Below are 27,737 nucleotides of genomic sequence, written 5' to 3'. Positions count from 1 at the left end.
CTTTTTTACACCTGGTTTTCCTGTAAAACTCTGCACCCTGCAGCCAGAACAAAGGACTTTGTTTTGGGGGGGGTCTACTTTCTACTAAAACAGTTTATGTTTTCCTTCTTCTAGAGGAATTTCCAGGTGAGTCTTTTCTGGTTTTTCTAATGAAAACTTGTTAAATGTTCCCAGATGCAGTTGTTTGAGGTTTCAGGAAGCTGTTTTCTATGCAGAGCTCCGGTTTAATTTGGCAGTTCCTATTTAAAAATCATCATCTGTTATGGAAGTTTACATGAATTGACTGCAATTTTCTGAAGAGCAACGAAGAGGCTTGAAACATAACTGCTGAGTGTCTTAATTTCTAAGTATGAAAACTAGAAGTTGTATGATGAGAGTAAACATGATAGTTTTAAAGTGACTTTGGATGTGATCAGTGCCAATGTAATTCATCTGTTTATTAACTCGTGCAGAATGAAATGTGCAATTTGCCCACAGCCAACCAAATAGTCCAAAGAGCATGTGAATGTACAAATATTTATCCTTGATTTACTATGTGCAAGACAGACTTATGTGAGATGCAGTCTGTTGCTGACAAAGTTTGTTTACTATAACTGGGTCCTTTGGCAACAAGCATTTTAATCATATTGGTACAAATGGGCACTTCAGGCAAATAAACTCTCCACATGAACACACTGTTTAGTATTTATTAGAAACGGCTCTGTTTTGATGAATAATGAGGGCCAGCTTTCAGAAATAAGACTGCTACACTCAACAAAGACTTAACAAAAGCATTTAGATTAGCTTCAAAGTCACCTGAGCTTCTCTTCATCCACACATTAAGCTAAAACTGTGAGATTTACACCTAGTACTTGGAACGAAAACCCAAATGGAATCTCCAATTAAACTACTTTGAGCAACCAATAAAAAAAGAGAACTTTCTTCTCATCCTTCATACACCATACGAGTCACATGTAAACCCAACACAGACTCTTTGTACCCTCTTACATTTCTCTGATGTATAATACATTTCAATTCAATTACAGATTCTTCTCCAATGAGCTGATAAGGCTAAAAAAAAAAAACAAACAAAAAAAACATAATTGTCACATGCTAGATGACCTTCTGCAGACAGGGTTGTATCCAGTGGCAACAGTTGAGAGATTTCTGAATGAGGATATATGGGTAGCACATGATAACAGGCCCACAGACCTGCATGGAAAACATGTGGGAATCATATTGTAGTCCTCTCCTAACATGTGTTATCTTGAATAACGCAGCTGTGACTTGGCTGGCCCTCAGCATAATGCTTTTGACATAAAGATGTATTGGCCTTACGCCGGCATTCTTAAAGGAATACACTGGGTTTGAGGGATTTGACTTTTGATCAGTCTTAAGTGGCTGGCTAATGGTACTAGCAATACAATTTAAGCTGTGAGAGAGCTCTAAGGACTTGCTTGTGGCAGGAAACTGTGTAAACTACTATCAGTTGCTTAGTTGCACAGAAAAGCAGGGAGCCTCTCCAACTCTATTAATGTTGCAGCCATGTCAGTTCAACCAAAATTGTAGGTTGCGATAAGAAAAGCAACTCGAAATACTTTTTCAGTTCCTTGTGCATCTTGGATATATTACAAGTACCTTTGAATGTATTGACCTTTAATACTAACGAAAGCTTGGTGTTGCTATTTTGGAGATGCAGCACTGGCATCATTCTTCTCCTCAATGGGCCACCCATGGTGTCTAGAGTTGCTGATACCGTGATTTGATACCTACCAGCAGTACACAGCTGGAAAGAAGAAGGAGCCTAGCAAATATTTTGATGTTGAATAACCTTTGGCTTTCTATTCTTTCTAAACAGCCAGTGTCCACTGACTTTCTCCAAAAGGAAAGATTCTATTGTCACCTATTTTTTTCTCACCATCTGCTCAACGTTCTTTGAGAATGTTGGCTGGACATCTTTCCTGGACTTACTAGCAAGGAGATGTTTGTGTACAAAAATGTGAATTATGTGCTGTTATCATTTAAAGCCAAACTAAAGAGAAACAGACCAAACGGTCATGCACCCGTCTCTAGGCCTGTGTGATTGGGGCCTTATTCGCTTGACTCCTCACTGTCACCACGATTGTTACATGTTCAAAATGACAGACAAGTTAACATCACATGGTTAGTGGTCACGTGTCTGCAAAGCCTCAGCAGCATGTTTGAAAAAGCCAGTAACTCTTTATATGATTTGCAAAAGTCACAAGTCACTTGACACAGCAAGTGGCGTACTATTAGAGTTATTTCACAATGCATTAAACCAACACAGCCCACACAAGGATAATCCATGTGCTGAAGTATATGCAAAACGTAGCACTAACCTAAATAGAAAACCAAGTTTAGGTTCATGTTGACCACAGACCTTCGTACAGTATCTTTTTCTTTGCTTCTCTGTTTTATATTTCATATTCTTTTTAAGTGAGATTACTCTGGTAGGCATCTTTGATAACTGTCAGTGAAACCTCCGCATCAGGCTACAATAATTCAATATTTCAGTAAAACAAATACACCTTCAGCATATAAATCTTACATTTGCCGAGTTCATTCACTCAAGCTGTTTAAAAGTACACTGGAGATAAAAAGAACCGATGGAAAGACAGCATGGCCATATATAAAGAAATAAAGGAATGAATCATGCATTTTGGCAGCGGTATGAAAAAAAACAAAAAAGGAAAAAAAAAAACATTTGCCAGGAAACATGCGATATTGATAAGAAACAGGTCTGACAATTTTGTGCTTTGCCCCTTTTAGGGGGAATAGTGCACTTTATTTCTGTCAGGAGAAAGCCAGGAACAGGTGCTTTATGGGTTCATAGTTCAGGGAAACCCTTTTCTCATCTGCTCATGTGTTTTTTCATGCCTCTGTTTTTATTTTTTATTTTACTGTCTTCTCCTCTTTTGTATTTTTTCCCCCTTTCTTTAGCCTCTCATCTTTGTTTTTACACTCTTCTTCCCACTGCACTCTTTCCCAGCTTCTCCTTTCTGTTTTCAGTGTTTTCATGCAGAAAACTTCCTCTCACCTGTGATCACAATATCCATTCACAGTGGAGACTGAGACTCACGGACACCTTTACTGCACTATAAAAATCTGTGCAGGAGCTGTCGATGCAACTGGGTCATGTCTCACCGGCCTATCTAGCTTTTATGATTTCATGACACGAAGTTGCTGCACAGATATTTTTAACAGCCACTAAACTGCAACAAGAGTCCTTTTAACATGTCGTTGAAAGCATAGAATGGATGACTAAATCTGCATGGACAATAGTGGACATTTATTGTGAACCATATATATTTCCAGTGTCACACATGATTGTGGCCACTGTTATATCATCCTTGACCGCAAAGCTCTACATGTTATTTTTCTTATCTATTATGATCATTATGATTCTTATCTATTATTCTGTTTTCTTAGACACATGGACTAAACTAAAAGACCAACAAGCAAGAGTACAGTGTGTGTGTGTGTGTGTGTGTGTGTGTATGTGTGTGTAAGAGAGAGAGAGAGGGCAAGAAAAGTGATATCAGAAGTACATAAATTCTTGTCGCAATGATAACAAATCAGATTGTAGGGCCTCCTATCAAAAACACACTTTATGTGCGCACACAAGCAGCTGTTAGATGAATCAGCCTGCCTGTGAGGAGAGAGAGCACAGAGACACAAGTGGAAACCAGAAACCCTTAACTGGCCTCAAATGACTTAAAATATGTGTGTACCTGTGAATGTTCTCTTCCTATTTCGCGCATGTGTGTGTGTCTGTGTGTTATGTGTGATTGGATGTAATTGGTATGTAATGTTCTCAAAGGAGCAGGTTAATATTTAAAACAATGTAATGACTGCCAAACCGCCTGGCACTGCAGCAAGCTAAAGCTGACAAGTTTCCAGTGTTAAGTTGTTATTTTCCATTCCACTGGTTGTTGTATTGTATTCTATCCTATTCTACTTATTTGGGCTACTACAGGGTGAGATCAAAATATTACAGCTGAGTACAGCCCTTGTTTTGAACATGATTAGGCTGGATATGAGAGGATTTACAGTCTGCTGAGTTCTCAGAGGAAAGGTGTAGTGAAGACAGACAGGATTAAAACAAGTGCACTAACCTCTCCAGTATGTTTTATCCAGTATGTCCTGAGGGTGAACAGTTTGGCATTAAAAAAGCTGCGCTCAACTCTTTTTTTTTTTTTTAAATCTCACAAGTCTCATTTCCTTTCTCAGTGCTGCTCATGCTATCAGTGCAACCAGAGTTCCATCTTCTGTCTCTCTCACTCTTGTGTCAGCTTCGGCTTGTGCAAATGTTTATTGATGTGATTTAATTTGCAAGATATTATGATAATTTTTTTGCCTTTCATCATGCTCCATCAAAGCCCCAAATGAAATCTAAATGTAAAATGAGAAACTGTCATGAACTTTAACATCTAACATACTGACTGAGGCCTGCAGAGTCTGAGATGGAGCTCTTGTTTTTATAGAGATTATAAAGTCCTGTGAAAACTGTTTTCCACATTACTGTAGGCATCCAAATAATCTACTGGTTTCCTCTACATTACCATCTGCAAGAAGTCTTTTTGTTGACACAAATCTCTGCCTGCAGGTCTGTTCATGACGTGATCAGTGAGACAGCCATCCAGCCATGGCACTGTGGTGGTGCACCAAGGTCGCCTGCAGGCTGGCTACAGCGTGGCTTTCCCTGCTCGTCTCATCACTGCTGTGGCAAATGGTAAAACGTTATTGAAAAAAAATGTATAGAGGTCAGTGATCAGATGTTCATATCGTCAAAACTGTGTTGGTTAAATTGGAAAGAGTCATGTCTCTTATCTCTCTCTTCTGAATTTCTATATTTGCCTGAGATCACTTCTTTCTAATACCTCCTTGCGTCTCTTTTTTTACCCCTTACCCTCCTCCTTTAATTGCATTTGATTCTTATTTCTTCCTTCAAACCTCCTCCAGATCAGTCCTGTCCACACTGCCCCGTCCTGCCCGCGAAGCTGCAGCTGTCCAGGTGTCAGAGAGGTCCACTGTACGTTCAGACACCTCACCAACATCCCAAAAACTTTTCCTAAAGACACAGAGAGGCTGAACTTGGGGTAAGACTTAAATGTGCATGCACAAAGACGTACTGAGACCTGCTTATCAATGCTAGTCCAAGGGGAAGAAAACTAAACACATGAAGCAGTGTTGGTGATTTGTCAGAGAATTGTTTCCTTTAGGTAATAAATGATCAGTGCTGCACCGCAAACCAAAATGCTTTTTTAAAGTCACAATAAAGTTTTTCAACTATTCTTTTATGTCAGCTTTTTTTTTTAAAGCCATTGATCTTGCAGAGAAATTAGACTCAAGAGGTGGGATTATTATTACCATGCATTCATCTTATCAACCTGCCATATCAACTAAGGAAACCTCGGGCAGCAAGTGGCCCATGGTGCTTTTAATTTGACAACATCTGCTTTAAGCCCAGAAGATAAGGGCTTAGCACCAGCATGTGGTACTAAAGTAAATCTCCTAATCGCTTCCATGTGGGAACTATGGATGGAGCTTTCACTGCCCTCCAGCACAGCAGGAAAAAAATAATAAAATCACCCAGCCACTGTTTTGCATGTAGCACACATCCTTGTCTAATTGTCTTGGCCCCAAACAATACATATTCACATAGCAAACTGCTTGGCAAAGCAGAATTGTAGCTACACTACTGTTCACAGCTGCAGCAATAGGTGGTTCCAGGAAGTTCCAGGAAAATCTTACCTGATTTTTAATTTAGCTAATCCTTAAAAAAAAATCACCTTCTCAGTTATGCCCAGACAGCTGCTAGTTACTCTGTTTACTCCAATTTCACCACAAACCTTAAACGAGCAGAGAGCAAACTTCTGTGCTAAACTGACCCCAGTTTAGCATTGCTTGTTATAAGAGCTGGGTCTTTAGCTATGTACAACAAGGCAGCTTTCAGCTGAAGAGTCCACATTTTCAAGTTTAACAGGGAACAGTGGGTAAACACAGGTGTTACTAATTACATTAATTAAGGCTCTGGATCTAACCTCATTAATGTGATTGGGAACACCTGTGTTTGCCTACAACCGCAGGTCTAAATGACTGCTGCATTAAATGTGTATAGAGTGGGCTGACTCTTTTACTGGGTGAACATTATATCATGTACTGTACGATTTCATCAAATCATTAAAAAGATAAAAACAGCTGGAAATAAGAAAAGTCAGTTTTCCATGGAAATGCTAATGTTAGCTTAGCTCTGTAAGCTGTTGGACAGCTGTCTGTGAAAGCTAAAAATGAGCATGCTTTTTTTGATGTCTGAAATGAAGGACCAGAAGTTATAAAAAAAAAAAAATCTGTTTATCTTCTTCAAATGGTTATCATTTCACTAGCCATAACTCGATTATACTCCATTGCGGACTTACAGCTGTAGGGCTGTGTAGTCACCACTGGGGGCTGATGTGTAGTTGGTGCGTTGTAATGTAAATCGTCTGCGGACACAAAAAACACGTGGACATCAGTGTTGCCAAGTCCGCTCATTATAAGCGACTTTGGGCTTGTTTTTTTCTAAAGTCGCTTGCAAATCTGGTGAGTCGCGGGTTGCGGTTTTTTGGGCTTGTTTTTGAACGTCAAGATGCTTATTTGGGCTTGCCTTGACGATTGAAACTCGATTATCTTTCGACGCCCCATAGTGAAGCAATAGACGAGTGGTAGGTAGTTTGTCCCTTCCAAGCCCCCGTTTCCTGTTTATTCTTCCCGCCCGTGTTGACCGGGCGCACACCCAAACAAACACTCATAACAGCCCAGAGTGAGGAGGAAGGATAAGAATGAGCTCCAGTAAGTGGGGAAAATACAGAAAAATTATAATAAAGAGTGGGAGAAAGAGAGCGCACTTAAAGAGTGGATCCGAGCTCGGATGGGAGACAGTGGTGCAAAAAGTGGGTGTAGGCTATATGCAATGCATAGGGATGCCTCACAAGAGGGGGGTTATATGCGGCAAAATTATTTATCTAATCGGCATTTTCTGTATTGAACAGCTGTGCATATGATATGATCACTAACAGAGGCACAGCGCTGATTAGGCACCCCTGTGCTCCTTCACCTCCCCTCCTCCTGTCACCCCCCCTTAGTCACACACAAATATATATATATTTTTGTTTGTGATTGATAGAAAATAAAAGGCTGTGATAGAACTCTATAAGTCCATGAATAGGTGAGATCCGCAGGCATGAACACGGTAAACCTTGAGAAGGTGGGGGTGGGGGGCTAAAATTATGCCCGTACACACCTCAGAAAGTAGCTGCGGTACTGATGAGAGACGTATCAAAGGTACTCTTCAGATTTTGCAAGTGTTAAAAAAAACAAAAACTGTGCACCCTTCTCTTCTATGAGGCTAAGAAACATGGGCTTCACTGCTCCAAAACACAATGATAAAAAACAAAGAAATGAGCTATGCTGTTTACAAGCAGCCTCAGTTTTAAAAATAGTCAGTTGGGCTTATTTTGGGCTTGTTTTCATAGAGCTGGTTGCTTGTTTCTATCGCGAGATCTGGCAACACTGGTGGACATCCTCAAGGACCCTCGCGTTCACCGTCTTATGATGAAATTTACATCACTCATAACCAACTGGACCCTAACAGATTCGTAGATGTGGAAAGTATAATCAACGCTTTAACCACTACGTGTTTGATGTTGCGCTTGGTAGCTTAGTACAAAGCCAGGCTTAACCATGAACTTTTGATAAATAATCTGCGTTGGAACTGCTGTCACTACTGGAAATGTTCAAGTTAGTTTAGGTGACTGTTTTAGGAGCTGCCTGAGTAAATCATGAAGAAACAGGCCACGTGACTAACCTGTCTAACTCAAAATTCATAGGAAAAATTAACTGTGCTTTTCTCACAAGGCATTGTACTAGGGAGCTTGAATGGCAACGTTTGTTTAACGTTCAGTCGGCTTGAATCGGATGTTTGTTCCTACATTCAGCTACAGCTCTCCAAAGAAACGTCAAGAAACACACAGGGCTGCAATGCACGAGTGAAAAAAGCTTATGATTCCGTATTGATTCCTGATGGCTTTGTGTGTGGCAGAGGCAGTGTCTGTCCTAATAGGAACAAAGGGAACTTCAGCAGGACACTTTACAAGAGAAGACATTTGGAAGGGGACCACAAGCCTTTAGGGAGCAAACAGACTTTAACTTTCCAAACACAGGACCACCCTGGAAATAGGGTACAGGGGTTTTAACTCTAGTGCAAAGCTTTTGGTAAATGTTCACACCAGACATGTTTGGGTGTTTTATTCAGACTCTGGGGCCTGTTTTCCTTTAGTGTAGGCTTAGAGAGATGCAGTCTGAATTCAAAAGAAAACTGCAAAACTGCTGGTTTCCATTGTCTTTCAAAAGAGCGGTTTAGTAAATGACATGGACCACCTACAGAGGGCTACTGTAGTACACGGGGATTTAAAGCTGTGAGAAGATGGAGGTTGACGTCTAATAGCAAGCAGTCCAACATGCTTGAGGCTGGTGTAGTCAAAGTGGGGCTAAAAATGTAACTCTTTCTGATGAATGTTGAAATACTACACATACAAAACATGCGATGTATGGACAAGAGTACAGGGCCACATGCAAACTACACCTAAAAGAGCTGCTGGGCCATGTAAACCGATGCCATGAAGCTCCCAGCGCATAGTTTTTGTGCTGATGTTAATGCCAGAGGTTTGGAACTCTGCAATTATGGAGTCAGCAGAGGGTTTGGTGACGTTTACATACCTTTTATGTGCCTCAGCACTTGGTGACTCTGTTCTGTGTGCCCAGTTTGTGTGGCAACTGACCATAGATGAGAAGGTAAGAAAATAGTGAAGACCTCTGCTTATTCTTCACTTCAATCATGTTTAATTTGTGTGTGTGCGCGTGTGTGTGTGTGTGCGTGTGTGTGTGTGTGTGTGATTGTACACATGTATGAATACATGTAGGAGAAAATGGATGTGGGTACATATCTAGTATCAAAATGTTGAAAACATGGATAAACTGCAAATGCTGAAGTGTTTTTAGATTACATTATTTCTCCACCTCTATATTGAGCTATTATTGAAAGCACTGACTATTTTAACCTATACCCACTAAAACCAAGGCCACCTAAGTTTTGCACAGCAAAGCTTTGTGACAAGCTTATAACCAATCAATAAAAATGCCTACATAGCATGATAGTTGTTTCTATTTTTTTTTTTTTATTCTATTCTGTGAATTCTTGGAACTCCATGCTGGAGGAATGCAACAGCTTTCATTACGGTGTATGAGCAACTAAAGTAATTGTATGCAGTTTTTTTTTTGTAATGACACTGCCAGGATTCAAAGTTCAGTGACCAAAGAGAAAACCTTCACCAAAATCTGTGCATTAATGATGGTGACTTTCATCCATCATGTCTTTTATGGTGGTGTAAAAAATGCAAAACACAGAATCCTCCATATGTATTCAGTTGAGGAAGGATAACTTAGGAACTTGCTACAGGACTGTAGACATTACTGCACTGGCTGTAGTTTGGCACACACTGAAACACTGTCAGCTCCTCATCAGACAAAAGTGATTTAGTTTTGGTGACTAATCTTTGGCCTTGGCATGCACTGTTGCATACTGTACTTGTCAATCAGTTTGACCATCAGCAGGGTGGCTGCTGTACTCTACTGAACCCTGAAGATACTAAGAAACGTTTCAAAGAATTCTTTGTATTTTTATTGCTGGTTTAATTATGTATTATAGCCATATTCACACAGAACACTGCTGCTGTGCACCTTTCCTGCTGCTAACAAGAAGGGAAAGAAATACAAGAATCTGTGTCAACTTTAATTTTCTAAACACATTCTGGGCTATTTCCTGTTGTACACCGGTGCTATGTCAGATAGTTGTAAAGAAGCTGCATCACTTGAATCTGCACATGCATTTCCTTTGACTTACAAATAGGGAGGCTTTAAGGAGAAAATCATTGTAGGTCAAAGGTTGCCTGAGGTTGCTCCTCATTCTTTTCACCTGTCGTTTACATGGTCCTGTCTGTTTTCTCTAACAGTTATAACAGCCTGACGGAGGTGGAGGGGTCTGAATTCAGGTCATTACGACAACTGGAAATGCTCATGTTGCATGGCAACGACATTAACACGGTCCACCCTGGTGCATTTTACAGCCTGAGATCACTACAGGTAGAGTTCATCTCTTTGTGTGCAATACATTTGTATTTGAACTGTACTCAGTGGCAGCGCCGGGGGGGGGGGGGGGGGGGGGGGGGGGCGCTAGGGGGTGCTATAGCTCCCCCTTGAAGTCATAGCACCCCCAAGAAAATAGCTTGTGTCCGTGTGTGTTGGTATAAAAAGAAGGAACTGCTATATATAACTTATATTCAGCTTTTTACTGACTGAGAAGTCAGACATTAATCTATTAATCCTTAATAGACATTAAAAAACTCATTGGACTCAACTCTAAGAATTCGTGGTAACCAGTGTGTCACTTTTAATTTGTGTCAAACTCGTTTAAGTCTTTGCACGTGTTGCTTTCTCAAGATCTGCCTCAGAACCACTGCCGGAGCAATTTAGGAATAAAACAAACTTGATTAGGTCAGAAGTGGAAATTTAATTCAATAGCCAAGTTTACTTCTGCATCACATACAGTAGATCAGATGGTGTTTCCCTCTCTGCTGGTGACATTAATTTTTCTTCTATGGAAACACACATTATAGTGAAAAAATGATTACAGTAAAAGAAATGAATAGCAGTGGGGCTGGCTAACACAGCTGTGTACAGTGTACGCACAAACAGAGCCAAATTCGATCTTCCCCTGCTTAAATCACGTATAAGCCAGTAATTAGCTTTTCTTTGATGGCTTGACTAGAAATGGAGTGAGTCCTGTTGGGTCCAATTAAAATCTAAATTAACCCTTTAACCATACCAATGATCCGTGCCATTACATCAGAATTAAACAAGAGACACTCTGGACTCTGGACAGCTGGACTGAGACACAACTGCAGCTGCCTTATTGCTTTTGTGCCATAGCAGCATCATCCATCCATTGTATATCATGATATTTTTTTTCAGTGTTTTTAAGTTTTTGGTGCTTCTGTCTCTGCTTCTGGTTGATACAGTTCTCTCATTCACTGTTTTACAGATCTTGAAGCTGAGTTACAACAAGTTAACATCAATAAATCCTGGTTTGTTTGAGGGTCTTGTTGCTTTGATTCGTCTCCATTTGGACCACAACCTTATAGAATTTATAGAGCCATACTCCTTTTCTGGCCTGACCTCCTTAAAACTCCTGCAGCTGGAGGGGAACCTTCTCAAAGAGGTCCACCCGCATACCTTCATAACAGTGTCACTGCTAGGAAACTTTTGGACCTCTGGACTCAAGTAAGATATCAAAAACCACAGTGGATATTTATCTCGCAATTGAAACTGACTTAATAGATAATACACTCTAGATAATAGATTATGCACTTTTGAATGATCTATTTACATCTATTTTAATATGCATAAGCCAAGTCATTATAACCACAGGTGTAGAGATTTTCAAAATCTGGTTCATAATACTCTCTCTAATAATGCTGATCCTCTACTGGAAAACCTTGGCCCATGGCATTCATTTGGATGTTTCTCTGAATTGTGCCACTCAGTTAAATATTTTTGCAGACTAAGCACACCCATAGCAACACAGAAACTGGCTCAAGGAGCCTGATAAAGAGTCCAAGGTGCCAAGGTCCAAGTCCAAACTCCCGGATCCCAATCTAATCTAGCATTCAGAACAATGCCAGTCCACGGAGCCATGCCTTAAATGGCCACAGCTGTTTTAGTGGCACTGTCTAATATTCAATATTAGGCAGGTGGTTTTTATGTTGTGACAAGAAGATGAATGAGGGATTATAAATGTAAACTTAAAACATAAGACATCTTTCAGGAAGTTCTGCAGACTCTGAGGATAACCACTCTCTGGGGTTCTCTCCTGAGAACTTCCTAGATGGCAAGATGGTAATAAAACAGCAATAAGACGGAGTCAGTCTGCTATCAGTTTGTGATTGAATGGGATCAAGTTGGCAATTACATGCAATGTATTTGTGATAATAATTAATAATAATTATAGCAATTAACCTTGAAGATTTTGTGAAAATTGGGAATCTGTTACCATACAGAGAAATTCACATTAACTACTTCCATTCAGAGTCCAACCAGAGCCTCACAGACTTGAAAAGGAAATTCAGAACCTCTTTGATTACTAGTGACATAGTTGCTGTAATTTAACTGCAAATGGACACTTGGAAACCTTGCTTTAATATGGGAATATAACCAGAATACAACTAGTTGACCATCAGTTGAGTCGAGTACCTTATTGCAAAGACAGGACAGATGAGCTGCACTCATCAATGCAGACTGACTCAGATTGATTTCAATATGCTGGCAGTTTGTCCGCAGTTATAAATTAGACAGCAGTTATTTGAAGTCAGTCCAAGTCAGACCACAGTTATTTGGAGACAAGTTGCCTTCTACTAGATGACCTGTGCAATCGCTTTGTGATCAAACATGGCCAGCAAGACCAGTTAGTTGCTCACACTTGGTTGCTCTTTTTAGCAGTTTAATGTAGCAGTAAAAGTGGCATTTTTCTTCACTGTTTTTATGTGTTGTATGTTGAATATAAGAAGACGCTTTTTTTAGGGGGTTGCAGCTCCCAGTGAAGCTGATGATAACCTCCAAAAGTTTGATTAACAAATTCATTTGTACCCACATTACCAGCATATACTGTGGACAAGGATAGTGCCCAGTAAACTTTACCAATCTATTTTGAATGTTTTGGACTTTTAACTTCCCTTTTACCCCATTTCAGTTTTATCATTTTCACTCTACGCTGCTTTGCTTTGTGAGATGCCTCAGGTTGTTAAGAGGACAAGCTAGTCACGTTTTTTTCACTTTTACAAGTGAAAATCATGATGTTTTTCTCTATGATATATTGGCATTGAATTTACTGTACTTTTACTAATCAAAGTGATGGTAATATCATGGTTTCCAGTACTGCACCAGTCAATGTATGCATGCTTCTAGGCCAATCACATATGTGTTACTCAGAAAATCCTTTTATATAGTAGCAACTTATTACTTGTCTGTAACTTGGGTAATTTATTTCTACAGAATTTGTACTGTAGGTAATGTACAAATACAGTATTTCTTTCTCTTCCTTATTTGCATCATATGCAACAATATACCAATGTCTGTGTCACTCTGGAAAACCTTTAACAAAGAAACTGTAAATGTTTTTGCCTTAGACACTTACATCTATCAGACAATCTGTTGGAGCAGTTACCTGCCACAGCACTGCAGACAGCTCCCAGGCTTGAGCTCCTCTCTTTACATGGTAATGCTTGGACCTGTGACTGTCAGCTCCACTGGTTGATGGAATGGAGCTCCACACATGAAGGTAAGGAAGCGTAGCTGAACGCCCTAGTCCTATTTCATCACAGTAGAATTTTAGAAATCTAAAAATATAGCATTTTTTTTCTTTACTGTTTTTTTCTACTTGAGTATTCATGCATTGCACTTTCACAGAACAGCCCTATGTACAAGCTATAGTTATTGGCAGCCCAGCTGATAATATTTCATTGTGTTTGTAACCCATTTTATGAAAAAACATGAGTTTTTAACTGCCTCAGCTATATCAGAGCATAAATAAACTGAGCTTAGATTCACAAAGAGATACAATTTTGTCTGCAACCCCATGATTTTCACTCTTCTTTCCCTTAAACGTCCCTCCCTCTTCTTCTCTCCTCCACATTCTTCCAGGAGTAATAAAGTGTAAGAAGGAACGTGGATCCAGAGAGATATGCCCAGCGTGTTCCTCACCTCAGCACCTGAATGGGACCCTTTTTCTAGGGTTAACTCCAGACAAGCTTACCTGTGAACGACCAACTCTTCACTCCCCCCTCAAAAAGTGGGACAATCCAGCGTGGGCTGAATCAGAAGCAGAGCCTGATGTTCCGTACACCCGGGACTTTGAAAAACCTTTAGGTCATTTGACCATTGTTCTCTCAGATAGCCATGGAAACAGTGCTCATGTGGCATGTGATGTGCGCCATCCTGGAGACAGTTCACCAATGACGTGGGCGGTAAATCCGCGTTCACCTGGGGACATATCTGTCAACGTATCGCTGGTGACTGTCCTTGAATGTGAGATTGATCGAGAGAAATTGCAAAATCTGTGGCAACTGGTTGCATATTACTATGAAACCCCTGCAATTTTGGAGAGAGGTCAACAGAGAGGAAATGCAAGTAGAGTAACCTACCAGTATATACAAGCTGTAAATGAGAACTCCCCATATTTCACAGAATTAAAAGGGTATTTGGTAGCAGAACCATCTTGGCTGCTTCAACCCAGAGTCACTCTGAGGCTCAACAGAAAGCAGACAACAACCAAGAAACTGGTAATGGATTTTACTACTTTAATTACAAAGGACATCAACAGGGATAGGGTCGAAGATGACAATGATTTTGCTTCTTCTTGGGCACTAATTCGCAGAGGGACAGCAGGACGGGTACAGACTGCTCTCGAAGGCTCAAAGGTTAATTTGGAATGCAGTGTCATTGCTTCTGATCCACAGGTGAAAGTGGAGTGGATGCTTCCAGATTTGTCAGTTGTGGAGGATAAAACTGATAAAATAGACATTTCTGAAAAAGGGCAGCTTGTGATTTTGAATGCCACACTGTCTGACTCAGGCCTCTACCACTGTATTGTCAGAACCAGAGCTGGTGTGGATTTGATATCTTTGAGACTCACTATCAAAGAACGCTCACTGAGTCCAACAGCTTTCAATGGTGAGAAAATTACAGTTGAGAAAGGGAACTCTTTCTCTCTTCGTTGTGAGGTGACCTCAGTTCATCCCAGTCAAACTATATGGTATCTACCCAGAAACCAAGTCCTTCTCCCCACACAACAGACAAGAAGAGCAGAAGTGATGGAGAATGGGACTTTGTTTGTAAGGAGACTGACACAAGAAGATGCAGGGGAATATAGCTGCTTGGCGTCCAATCTGTACGGAGTTGACATGCTTACTCACATAGTGGAAGTCGCAGGAGAAAAGGCTTCTGACAGGTCTACGGTACAAACTGTGAAAGAGCATCAAATTTTGACAGATGGTTTGGAGGGAGGAGAAGGTTCAGGGGGAGGTTTTCAAGAAATTGTACGTCCTTTTTCTACACAGCTCCCTGAGAAGGTAGGATCAAGGCAAAGGAATCCTAATGGTTTTTTGAAAAGGACACGAACAAAAGATTCAAAGAGAAAACCCAATGTATCCATTAAGGAACTGGATCCAAATCGTTGGGCAGAGATACTGGCAAAAGCTAATGCTAAACCAAGTGTTGTTCTGCCCGCTGAGCAGTCACTTGAAGAGCCAAGTACTGTAACCATCCAAACAAGTACAGCCAAACCTACAACTACAGTTGCAACTACAGTTAATACTCCTACTTATAACTTACACCACACCACTACCCCTCCTGATACCAGGATAGATTTAACACATTTTAATGCAAAAGTCTACACTGAGGTCCATTCAAACACAGACCAAATAGGGGATGAGAAAAAACTTTCTGAACCATTGCAAAGTCAGCCACAGGTTGTGCAGCCCGCTTCTCCCAGGACTACAGTTGAACGTCAGCCAGTTGAACAGCCTGAAAATAAGCACTTAGAGGAGGGAAAAAGAAACTCTACCTTTGTTTCTGGTGGTTCAAACAAGAGAAAACACCCTTACAGACGCAGAAACCCCCCACTGAGAAGAATCCATCCACATCTTAACCCCCTCAACCATTCATCAAACAAGACCCAAACAACTCTACCCCCAACAACAACAACCACCACTCCAACAACGACAATGCCCACTACAACTACTACTACAACTACCACTACTACTACTACTACTACCACTACTACTACCACTACTACAACTGCAACAATTGTTCCTACCACAGTGGAAAACTATGAAACTGTATCTGCCGAGTATCAGACAGAGGAAGATGAATACTATGATGAATATAATTACAAGACTAGTTTGGATGCCACAGAAGATTTAAAGAGTGAAATCCTTATTACCACTCATGATCTTCATGTTAACATTACCCCCTTTCCTTTAGTTAAGGAAAGTCCCCATGTAGGTAGTTTCCCAAATACAAATCATTTACCTAATCCAAAAACAATTATGACTCCTAAATTAGATAATCCAGCAGTACGGACTGCAGACTTAGACAAACCTGAGATAAATAGAATAGAGATGACAAAACAAAATGAAGGAAATGGCAGCAACAATAAAAACCTGGTTCTAAAAGCACTGGATGAGCAAGAAAAATATCAAATAGAGCCAGAAGGCAGTAAGAAAGACACAAAAGAAAAGTTGGTTACAGAGAGCTACAATACACAAGATATCATCAGGTTAACAACACAGCATAGACCAAGACCTAACACTCGACCTGCACCAGCAAAAAAAACACCAACCCATGCAAAAACGTCATCCCCCAACATCTTTACATCACACTCAGCAAGAGGAAGAACAAGAGATGAGGACACACAAAGTGAAGATAAATGGATACACAAACCAACTGTAAAGCCTGAAATCAATAATTTCCCCATAATGGAGCCCCTTCACCCCTGGCTTCATCAAAATAACCAGGGAAGAGGACAAACTACCACCCACAGGATTACACATGGAAACCAAGATAGAAACACGGGAAGGCAGAGTAACATCAATCCAGGCAGGCATTTCCAACCCCCTAGAGTCCCTCCAACTTCCAGCTGGTCGTTACAACATCATCGTCATCATTATTATCCCCTCTATCCTTCCTGGCCAGGACAAAGAGCTTTTCCTCATCCAAGGCAAGGTAAATAAAGATGCTCTGCTATAATTTCCTCTCTAAAAGCTGTAGGTTGAGATAAAAAAAATAAAGCACAGGACTGTTATATTGGCATACAGGTAACACTGTCTTTTTCTGTTATTCTGTCATTTTAAGCTTTTTTGCAATTCATGGATTTAATCCTAGGGTCACACCCTGCAGCCCTCCCGCATCCATGGGCTCATGGGTCATTTGTCACCAACCGACCAGAAATCACAGCTGAAACAGTCAACCCCACACCTACTGTTTCGGAAGCGGGGAATATCGGATTCACTTACTCAAATACCTACCTGTCACAGCATCAAAATCATCATGTGGATGGCATGACCCATACAAGAGATCAGCTGTTTCTAACAAGGCTGAGGAACAGATACAGACAGGTATAACGGGGGCTTGTGGAACTGGCATAAGAGACACATGGTCTCCTTTGTCTGATTTTTGTATATTCATGTTCATATTCATACAGTGTTGTACTAAAAGACCAAAGATTTATAAAGCTAATTATAATCTAGCATAATTTTGTGCTACTAAGAATGGTGATTTAGGTTTTGAATGGTTATTAGATAGAGTAGCAATTCTGAAATTATAAATTTTTGGATTTGTGTGACTGAAAGATATGATAGACTACACATTTCTACTCGATCAATCATGCTGCCATCAAGAAGGACCTGCTAGTGATATCTGGAAAAAGACTGTAAACAGACAATGGTGACCAAAGTGGTCCATATGATACTGGTGGTCTAGTGTTACTTCACATCAAAGTTAGCTTCACTGGGCAAGAATATTTCCATTTAGCTTTGTGTTATACACAGCTGAGAGGTAAAAAACACTCAATGTCAGGCGGAGCACTCTGTGCTCATATTGGACAACCACACAATAACGACAGAACTGTCATGGAAGACAAAACAAATTCTACCATGGTACTCTTTCTGTTGCAAAGTTGTGAGGTGTCCCAGGTGTAGTGCCTTTTTTAGATCATTATCTCATGTTACACAAGATAAAACAATTTACTGTCAAGCACAGTTCCCATTTTCATTTCCTACACGAACAGATGTCCTATGTTGTCCCGATCGCGCTATAATTGGGTTGAAATTGTGTAGTCTGGTGAGGTTTCTCTTTGCTCACCCTAATGGAGCCTGTCCTTTTAAAAAATGACCTCATGGGTCATTTTTGCAGGCAAATTTTACAATCAGTACCTATGTTTTTAAATAAAATTAAGCGAGCTCTAGTAGTTGTACACAAAAGGATGTGTGAATAACTTATCTGGTTTTCCCAGGCAAATTCCAAAGAAATATGTAAATATGGATTTTTTCTCAGATTTGTGAAAAGTCTGTGGGGACTAAATGGCATTCGATGCCACAGGAAAAGCTCAAACATTTAATAGCCTAATTCATATATAGCACTTTTGTACTATACTTAAGCACTCAAATCACTTTATACAGGCACTTCATTGTTTTGCCCAGAGATACTTTAGGATATAGATTGGAGCAGCCAGGTGTTGAACCACCAACCTTCCGATTATTGGGTAGATGACCTGTTCTACCTCCATGCTGATGTGGCATGCAAAGCCACATGTAGGAGTGCTCATTTTGGAAACAGTCATATGGTCATTTTGCAACAAACGACTGATATTTCCATTCGGATTGGAGGACATGTTACCCAAACGCTGAAGCTCAGAGAGCTTTTAGCTTCTTTGAGTCGATGGTAATGAGCTTATCGTTCACAGGTTGGTAGTATGGTTCATGTTTCCTATTGCTAATGTCCGCTGCCATAGTCAGAGCTTCAAAAAAAAAAAATCTACGTGAATAAATTCATCACAAAGTTAGCATCTTGCTGTTAAATAATGCATTGCATAGCTAAAGTCTGGTTTGGTTGTTTTAAACTAAAAACAAAGCTAAGAGGAAACTTCATTTGGAACATGTATGATAATGTTTCAGAAGACACTTTCAGACTTTTTCTCAGTTTGGCTAGTAGCAAATACATGATAGTTAAAAAACTTTTCTTATAAATAGAATTTATGCCCATTTGAAAAATGTTAATGATTATAATGAAGGATTGTCCTTTGTTTGGATTTTTCCAGGCCCAGCTTGATCGCATCACTCAGCTAGGGAGGATGGTTACACTAAAACCACGTACTAGTTACTACAATCCTCCACCCGCCACCCCACCTAAACCTAATCATCCATCCCCACATAGACCTCACACCTCCAAACCAGCAGTGCCTACTGCCTCTTACACAAGCACCCTGCAGCTGCCAAACCCTGTTAAACCTTCTTCATCATTCTCTGATTTCATCCCAACCCCTCTTCCCTATCATCCCACCACCTTTGGGGCTTTTCCTGAAGGATGGTGGCCTGTTGGAGGTATGCTCATTTGAAAGATCTAGATAATAAAAAGTGTTGCTTACAAATTAACTATGATAATTAATGCTATAATTAATTTAATAGCAGGACGATTAAGCTCCCGCCGTCCTACAGCTGCCCCTCCTTTCCCATGGATGTTTGGGGGTGGTGGTGGTGGGGCTAAATCTCGCATTACCACAGTGACCACAGCAAGCGTGTCAGTGTTGGCAGAGAGCGATGTGTTCCTACCCTGCAAAGCAACAGGGAATCCTGAACCCAACATTGCATGGACTAAAGTCTCCACAGGTAAGACAGGGTAGAAAACTTAGAGGCAAAATTTATTGTGTGCATCATTTTCATGTGATTGGTCAAATCAGTCTTCAATTTTAGGCCATTTGAAATTCTTTTTGACTGATAGTGGTAGAAAACAGTGGTAGAAATTCTGAGAAGTCTCCATGTTTTGGTCTTTCCTCAGGTGCCACCATCCCAGCTAACACCAAGCATGGTCCCCGTTTTGAAGTCTTCAGAAATGGAACTTTTGTCATTAAAAATATCCAGCTTCAGGATCGAGGACAGTACCTTTGCACAGCCCAGAACCGGTTTGGATCAGATCGGATGGTCATCACCTTAGCTGTCCAGACTGAGGCACCCAAGATTCAACCACCCAAGTCCACAGAGATAGCAGTCTACTTAGGAAAAAGTGTGACTCTTGACTGCCTGGCCTCTGGCAAACCACCAGCCCAAACTTCCTGGATTCTCCCAGACAAAACATTTGTTCGTGATGCCGGGACTCTTTACACTATCCTCTCTCCAATGTCTCTGCTTCAGAATGGAACCCTGCACATTCATTCTGCTAACTTTTCCAGCAAAGGGGCCTATAAATGTATAGCAAGCAATGCAGCAGGTGCAGATACAATCACTTATCATCTGCACGTAGCAGCTCTGCCTCCAAGCATAAGCGAAGGAGCAATGGATAGTGTGATCATTCCTCCAGGTAAGATACAGAAACAGAAATTTTAATTCACACAACAAAACATATTGCTATCTATGCCTAGTTTCCCTCAAGATGTGGCTTAAATGTTCATAGAATCACAAACCTTCTAAACTAATAAATCTCTATCCAACCAGGCAGAAGTGTGTATGTTCACTGCTCTGTGAAGGGCGAACCGCCACCTGCTCTCAAATGGATGCTCCCAGCAGGTGTCCATGTCAAACCGTCACAGTTTCTGGGGCGCAGGCTGTTTGTCTTCCCCAATGGGACGCTGTTCATTAAGAATGTTCTGCCATCTGATGGTGGGAGGTAAGACATGTGCATTTCTTTTAGACTATTTCAAAATGATCGTCTGAAGTTCTGGTTAAATAAGGACATGCAGCTAACTTGGCTCTAGTAATCTCTTTTATAAGACTTATAAACTGAATTAAATCTCACTGACATTACGATTGGCATGTAATTTGCTGATTTATGTTCCACACAGGATTCTTTAAAAATAACTTTTATTAATCAGCTATTAGCAGGTCTTAATACTCTAAATTTAAATATGTGTGTTCCAAGCAGTACAGATTTATCATTCGATTCATATATGGTTCTCCTCCTTCTCCTGTCCTTCTTGGACTGTTTGAGTTTTTTAAGAGATGTCACTAAGCTGCTATCAGTCTGTCACAGGTATGAGTGTTTCGCCAGCAATGCTGTGGGAATTGCCAAACGAACGATCCAGCTGGATGTGAGAGCAGATTCCTCTTCCTTCTCTCGCCAGCCTCCTCCTCCTCTTCCCATTCCTCCAACACACTGGCATGCTACCCCATCTCGTCAACACATTGTCTCAGCGATGTATGGTTCTGCTGTCTACCTCCACTGTCCAGAGTCTACCGAATATACAAGAGGGACCATCTGGCAACTGCCATCCAAAACCATCCTGGAGCATCAATACAGGTAACTGAAATGTCCCATTTTATAAACCAGTACAGCGTTATCAAAATCATTGATTAATCAAAAGGTTCAGGGTGCCTTTAAACTGGGCTGCTTTAATCTCAGTGCCATTTCTCTCCCCCATCTGCCTCCAGTCCAGAGAGACCAATTAAAGTTTTTCGTAATGGGACCCTGAGGATTCTTCAGCTAACTGAGCTGGATGGTGGAAGTTATCTGTGTGTCTTCCAGCGGCCCAATGGAGAGGACATGGAGCTCTTCCAGGTATGAACAAGTCAGATAACGACATGGGGCCTGTTCATTTTGTTGCAAACCCTTTGGCAGAGAACTTTTAGTTATTTTAGCTCTTCCTTGTTGATAACTGTCAAGGATAATGTTCAAGGCTTCTAACTATGCTTTCCATTAAAAATGGGGCCTGTCCTCACTGTTAAAAAGGATTTTTTTTTTTTTTGGACTGACTAAAGCTAAAGTAACTGGTGGGTCAATGATAACTACTTAAAAGTGTATTTTCAGAGCATTCACCAGGATATTGCTGATTGGAGAGCCATGTGAACCAAAGCTTGCTGTGATTTACAATAATATACTTTATTTGTTTTGTCAGGTGGAGGTTTTAATGACCCCTCCCAGAATCGAACATGTTAGGACGGCACAGACCAGGATCACCTTTGGAGAAAATTTCCAGGTATTTACTTGTGTTTAATACCTCAAATCTGGATATATACCAAAAGAACTCTGTGGGCACCATTGAAATGGCACACTAATTTTATTTTACTACCTATTTGAGTCTATCATTTCAAGAAAGCAGTCATTTCAGGAAATTTCCCATTGAAAGAACCCTGAACACTCGATCCCTATAGTAAAGATATCTGATGCTCTGTTATGATTTGTATTTGCTCCACTTGTCCCATTAATGCAAATGGTTGCTGCAAATAAGTGTAAAGTTCATGTGATTGATGGAATATTTCTATCCCAACTGGTCTCTATGGGTTACCAAAACTCCCATGTCCTGTATAGCAGCCAATTCCTTCTGGACTGTTTGCCTTTTATGTTCAGGTAGCTGCGAATGCACTGCCACACCTTGGTGAGTTTCAAAGTGGTGCTGTATGAGCATGGTGTGACCGGGCAGGGAGGATAAACCATCTGCATAAACCTGTTGCAATGCAGCAACATCTGCTCTCTGGGAGAGATGGTTATTACAAAAGAGCAAGGTGGGAATGGTTGAATTTGGCACTTCCAGCCCCAACTCATCTGTCTTTCACCATGCTCACCAGAGAGCATGCCTCTCTCCATACTTTGAGGAGGTTGAGGTGGTATATTTGTATGGTTTCACCCCTGTGCAAACACACCATTTCCTAATCAACGCCCCCCACGCTATGTGACCATAAACGGTCCTTGCCACTTGGCGAGTAACTTTGAGCTGGAATAGGCGACTAATACAAGTACTTTATCTCCCAGTGTAAATCGTCTAAGTCTAGCCCCTCTGTTGTAAAGGCTTCACCACTAAGCCACCCGGGCGCCCTAGTGTATGGAGCTTTGGTCTCAGGTCCAGGATGTATTGAATTTCGTTTTTATCAGGGCTCAGACCTTGCTCCCAATTTTCCTTAGGTTCAACAGCCCCCCGTGGTTTTCTATAAAACAGCAGTTCAAAGGGAGAAAATCCTGTGGAGGCCTGGGCCTCCTCCTGCACTGCAAACAACAGAGAACTTATGAATGATGGACTTTAAGGTCTTACTTAGGCGCTCCACCAGCTCGTCTGTCTTGGGATGCTATACAGTAGTCCAAACTGGCTTAACACCCAGTAATTGGTACAGCTCCTTTAGTGTGCGAAACATGAACAAATTGTCCTGGTCAGTCAGTATCTATTTTGGAGATGCCAACTCGTGAGATGAAACCGTGCCTGCATCACACTCTTTGCAGAAATGCTGTGCAGCGGCTCTGCTTTGGGATATCATGTTGCATAATCCACCAGGACTAAAACAAAACCATATCCTGGTGCACTCTGGTGAAATGGGGTCCATGGCTTGGACCCCATTTCACCAGTTACCTAAGCTTTAGCTTTTCAGTGAGCACTAATCATCTGCATCTAAATATTACTTTACATGATCAGTAACACATAGATGAATAGGAGCTAATGTTACTGGGATTCCATGGTCTATGTCTAAAGGGGCATCTGCACAGGAAGCAATTCACTCATTGCACATCACTTTGTTGCTAATGGGTGGTCACTAGCAAACAATGCAGGCTTGAGTTGCCTAGGTAACCCTCTAATGTATTTGCAACCTTGTAATATGCCAATCATCTGTATCTTTCACTCTTATTGGCAGTAGCTTCAATTGCTCACCTTGAAGTTAAGAAAAGTTTAACTTGGGACTGACCACTTCAAGTTGCCGATGGTTATTTTGCCCATCATCGCTTGAACTTGGTGAATGTCATTGATTTTCTGTTGTTTCACCATCTCACTGCTAGTTGCTTCCTGTGTGGACAGCCCTTAAGAACCAAATATGCATTTAAACATGCATTTAAAAATATAACTCTAAGTGCTGAATTAAAACTAATAAGTACATTTGAAATCTTTCATGTTTGTCTTAACACTTCTTTGCATAGCTGGCCAACCAATCAATCAATGTTAAGGTGCATTTTAGGTGATTTGAAGGCACACGGTGACCCAAAACCCTCACTTTACAATGCCCTGGTTTTTCCTTTATTTTGTCATCTGTCTGTTTGATTTAGTTCTAGTTAGAAACTGTGAAACTATTGGAAGGATTATAAAGATTTTCAAGCTGTTATTGAGCAGGGTCAGGATAGGTCAAACAGCAGATTGATGTTGCCCTTTTATTTCTTTTAGCCATGATTCTTCCATAATCCATAATTCTTCCTACTTAGCTGAAAATATTAGTTGTTCCTAAAAAAATGCAACCCAGATTCATTAATATACTTGCTTTTCTCCTGCGCATATTCTAGGTGGACTGTGTGGCATCTGGCCTCCCTGATCCAGAAGTTTCCTGGAGTCTCCCAGATGGAACAATAATCAACAATGCCCTTCAATCAGATGACAGCGGCCTCCGCAATCGCCGATATGTTATGTTTGGCAATGGAACTTTACTTCTCCAGCAGATGGACAGAAAAGATGAGGGTGACTACACTTGTTATGCCAAGAACAAACTGGGAAAAGATGAACGAAAAGTGAGCATCAAAGTGGGGCCAAATGCTCCAAAAATTAGATTAAAATCACAGTCACTAGTGACAGCAAAACTGGGAGAGCCAGCCAAACTGAGTTGCGAGGCAACAGGTGAGCCTACACCTAGAATCATATGGATCTCACCGAGAACGGATGTGATACCAGCGTCATCAGACAAATTTCAGATTATGGATGGCGGTATATTAGCTATAAAGAAAGTGACACTGGCTAGTGAAGGAATATATACATGTGTGGCACGAAATTCTGCTGGTGATGATGTCAAAAACATAAAAGTTGAAGCTGAACCCCAGGAACCCTTTATCAACGGCATGAAAGGGAAGAGTACCACAAAGGTTTTGGGTGTTTCTTACCAAACAGCACATCTGCATTGCAGAGTGGAAGGAAAACCTGAACCAAGAGTCTGGTGGGTTACTCCTTATGGCCTCTCACTCCCAACACCCTACCTTGGCGGTCGCTTTCAGGTCCACCAAAATGGAAGCTTGGAGCTGAGAGGCTTAAGGAAAACCGATGAAGGGAGGTACATGTGTCTTGCAAAAAACAATATCGGTGAAGCCTCACTTTTGGTTGAATTAGATGTGGCTTCATTAGCTGAGAAACCTACCTTTGCTGTTCCCAATATTGAAATCTTACCAATAAAGCAAGATGGAGTAGAACTGATTCTTGAGTGCTCTGCTCGTGGCAAGCCAAACCCAGAGTTTTCATGGGTACTACCCAACGGGACATTGCTGATGCCTGGTGCTAGACTTCAGCGGTTCATCCATTATTTAAGCAGTGGAACTCTGCGGATCTCTCAACCAGTTCCAGCTGATAAGGGAGTGTATCGGTGCCTAGCAAAAAATGTTGCAGGACAAGCAGAGAAACGTTATGCCCTGGAAGCTGGCAGAAAGCCAGTGATCAGAGGATCTACAGGTATGTTTTTGTGTCTCAAACCAATAAAACAAATCTCTTTAGTTTTATCAATACACTGGTCTAAATTAGTAGATGAGTTTTTGCATTTTTTTGTTTCCTCTTGGATTGCTTTCTGATTCTGCTAACAGGTTAGATGTATAGATATGAGGTGAAACTGAAAGAAAGTTCTAAAGGAACTAAAATTTTCATGTTATAATTTAACTTTTCCAGGTGGGATGAAGATCACTTATGGCCTCAATCTCAACTTGCCTTGCACTGTGGATGGCTGGCCGCAGGCATCAATCGCTTGGACCCTGCCCAATGGTGTTGTTTTGGACAAACCTCAAACTATTGGCCGTATATCTTTCTTTGCCAATGGGACCCTCCAGCTCAGGCAGATGGCCACCTTTGACAAAGGAACGTACATCTGTAAAGCTTCCAACTCTTTTGGCTCATCAGCACTATCCTACCCAGTCACTGTGATGGTGTTCCCTCCACGAATCACCAGTACAATGACATCCATCACCAGGGTGAACAGGGGATCACCCGTGATGTTAAAGTGTGTTGCAACTGGTATTCCAAAGCCGGACATTTCATGGACATTACCTGGACGCACCACATTGGTTCCACACAGCCGATACACAGTACAGGGAGGAATTCATATGACAGAGGAGGGCAGTCTGGTCATACAGAACCCTGTGCTCATGAACTCTGGTATTTACAAATGTAACGCTAAAAATGCCCTCGGAACAGATTTCAAATCTACGTACCTACAAGTTGTTTGAATGACTTTTACAATAATTTGTGTTCTGAATATCTCACAACAGTGGTCTGGATAAGGATTTTCTCCAAAAGGCTTTGAATATACTGTCCATGACTAGGCACATTTAAAGCTGGCTGACTAACAGCTTGGCTTGGTTTCAAGTGAAACCTTGTTAGTGAACATTCATTATTTCTGATTTGTAAGTGCAGTTTTTTTCTTGTTTTTTTTTTTTTAGTCTACCTGTTGACCCTAAAAACATGTTCACAAGTGCCTTTTGTCCTGTTGAGAGCTCGTCTTCTGGGCATTACTCCCATAGATGTGATTTCATCACCCTTACAACATTATAGTTTGCAAAATTTTACTTCCCTAAACAATTCTTTGTTGCCACAGGACAGCATGCTCTTTACCTTCTGTACCCAATCAGCATATTGCTTGTTTGTTTATTTTTGGCAGAATTACCATTAAAGTGTTTTCAGCTGTATAAATATTGAACTGTTCATGACACAAAAGAGTAGATTTTACTGTAGATATTTCAGGCAACTTTCATCAGTATACAGTGGACACCTATAAGTCCAACATGTGGAACTGACAAACTATTCTACTCATTTGCTAAGTCCCATACATGATAACCTTTCAATGTCTCTTTTCTATAAGGATTCAAATACCTCTTCTTGCTACTCTACATTGTTTATGAGCAAATGACTCAGTGTATGTATCAGTATCGTTTATCCATGTTGATATTGGTGGGAAGGAATAGTTCAAAGCTGGTTGTGAACTATTAACAGTGCACATGAAAATATGTAAGTACATAATTTATAAGTAAATAATAAAATATCCACGTTTTTGTTTTTGTGTTGTTTTTTTTTTTGTTTTTTTCTTTGTTTTATTCATTGCGTTTTGTCTCATTTATGCTAATTAGTAGTGTAACCAGAAAGAATTTGTGGGTGTGCATTGTAGTTGCTGCAGGATGGTAATTTAACTGCAGAATCACATAGAGGTCATTCCATCTCAAATCAGCATGAGCCTTCAACGCGACCATCTCCACTTTGCATAAAAGTTTTATGGTACAATGTTTGAGCATATATAATGGTTGTTGTGCAATTTTAACTACACATATTACATATATATTCATATCAAAATATATATTTTTGAAAAGTGGTCAAGCTTTCCTGTAGAGTCCCATATTTGGCCACATAGTAATAAAAAACTTTACATTGCAAAAGACATCTAGTGACAATTTCTGAATGGTATATAGTTGAATTTCACATTACTGTAAAATAAAACATGTAGAATACTTTTTAACAAATTCTTAGTCACAAAAATGAAGTAAATGTTTTTTTCATTCAACTTTCATGCTGGATTGAGCAAATATGACAGATTGCACCACAAAAACAAAAATATCAGTAAATTGTTCTATCCAAATGGAACAAAATCCTGGAGTTTCCAGATGGTACTCTAAATATAACTCAGAAAATAATTATGTTAAATACATGCATATTTTTCAGTTTTGAGGTCATCCTGTCTCAAATGATCAGATTTTTAAAATATTTTTTTGCTCAGGAATCTAAAAAAAAGTTTTATGGTACAAAGCTTGAACATATATATTGATTTTAGTTCCATCTAAATAGAGCAAAACAATCAAGAGTAATGAAAAAGAGGCCATTTCACGTGAGCAGTCTTGCGAGGCCAAGCTGTTTTGTCCACATGGCGCAATAGTTAGTCTGATGCAAGAAACTA

The 27,737-nt window shown here is 40.5% G+C and overlaps 1 protein-coding gene across 1 annotated transcript; it reads left to right on the top strand.

Annotated features, from left to right (window-relative positions):
- Nucleotides 1-26,846, top strand: LOC115786939 (matrix-remodeling-associated protein 5). The gene is made up of 17 exons (XM_030739459.1): nucleotides 1-126; nucleotides 4,607-4,732; nucleotides 4,963-5,099; nucleotides 10,050-10,179; nucleotides 11,138-11,376; nucleotides 13,278-13,429; nucleotides 13,792-16,872; nucleotides 17,032-17,264; nucleotides 18,965-19,247; nucleotides 19,332-19,532; nucleotides 19,702-20,220; nucleotides 20,355-20,526; nucleotides 20,890-21,156; nucleotides 21,288-21,414; nucleotides 21,752-21,832; nucleotides 24,112-25,258; nucleotides 25,469-26,846. The coding sequence occupies exons 2-17, from the start codon at nucleotides 4,646-4,648 to the stop codon at nucleotides 26,020-26,022; spliced, it is 7,410 nt and encodes a 2,469-aa protein (XP_030595319.1). The 5' UTR covers nucleotides 1-126; nucleotides 4,607-4,645; the 3' UTR covers nucleotides 26,023-26,846.
- The last annotated feature ends 891 nt before the right edge of the window (nucleotides 26,847-27,737 follow it).

Source organism: Archocentrus centrarchus, chromosome 10 (genome assembly GCF_007364275.1).
Source record: "Archocentrus centrarchus isolate MPI-CPG fArcCen1 chromosome 10, fArcCen1, whole genome shotgun sequence".
NCBI classification, from domain to species: domain Eukaryota; kingdom Metazoa; phylum Chordata; class Actinopteri; order Cichliformes; family Cichlidae; genus Archocentrus; species Archocentrus centrarchus.
Note: the sequence above shows the minus strand (reverse complement) of the source record. Positions and strands in the feature narration are given on the sequence as shown.

What these genes read in the sequence shown, in the direction of transcription:
- LOC115786939 (XM_030739459.1), top strand. Translation starts at nt 4,646, where the DNA reads ATGGCACTGTGGTGGTGCACCAAGGTCGCCTGCAGGCTGGCTACAGCG. An exon ending in AGGATGGTGGCCTGTTGGAG is followed by an intron (nt 19,248 to 19,331) that starts GTATGCTCATTT and finishes TTAATTTAATAG; the next exon opens with CAGGACGATTAAGCTCCCGC. An exon ending in TAGTGTGATCATTCCTCCAG is followed by an intron (nt 20,221 to 20,354) that starts GTAAGATACAGA and finishes CTATCCAACCAG; the next exon opens with GCAGAAGTGTGTATGTTCAC.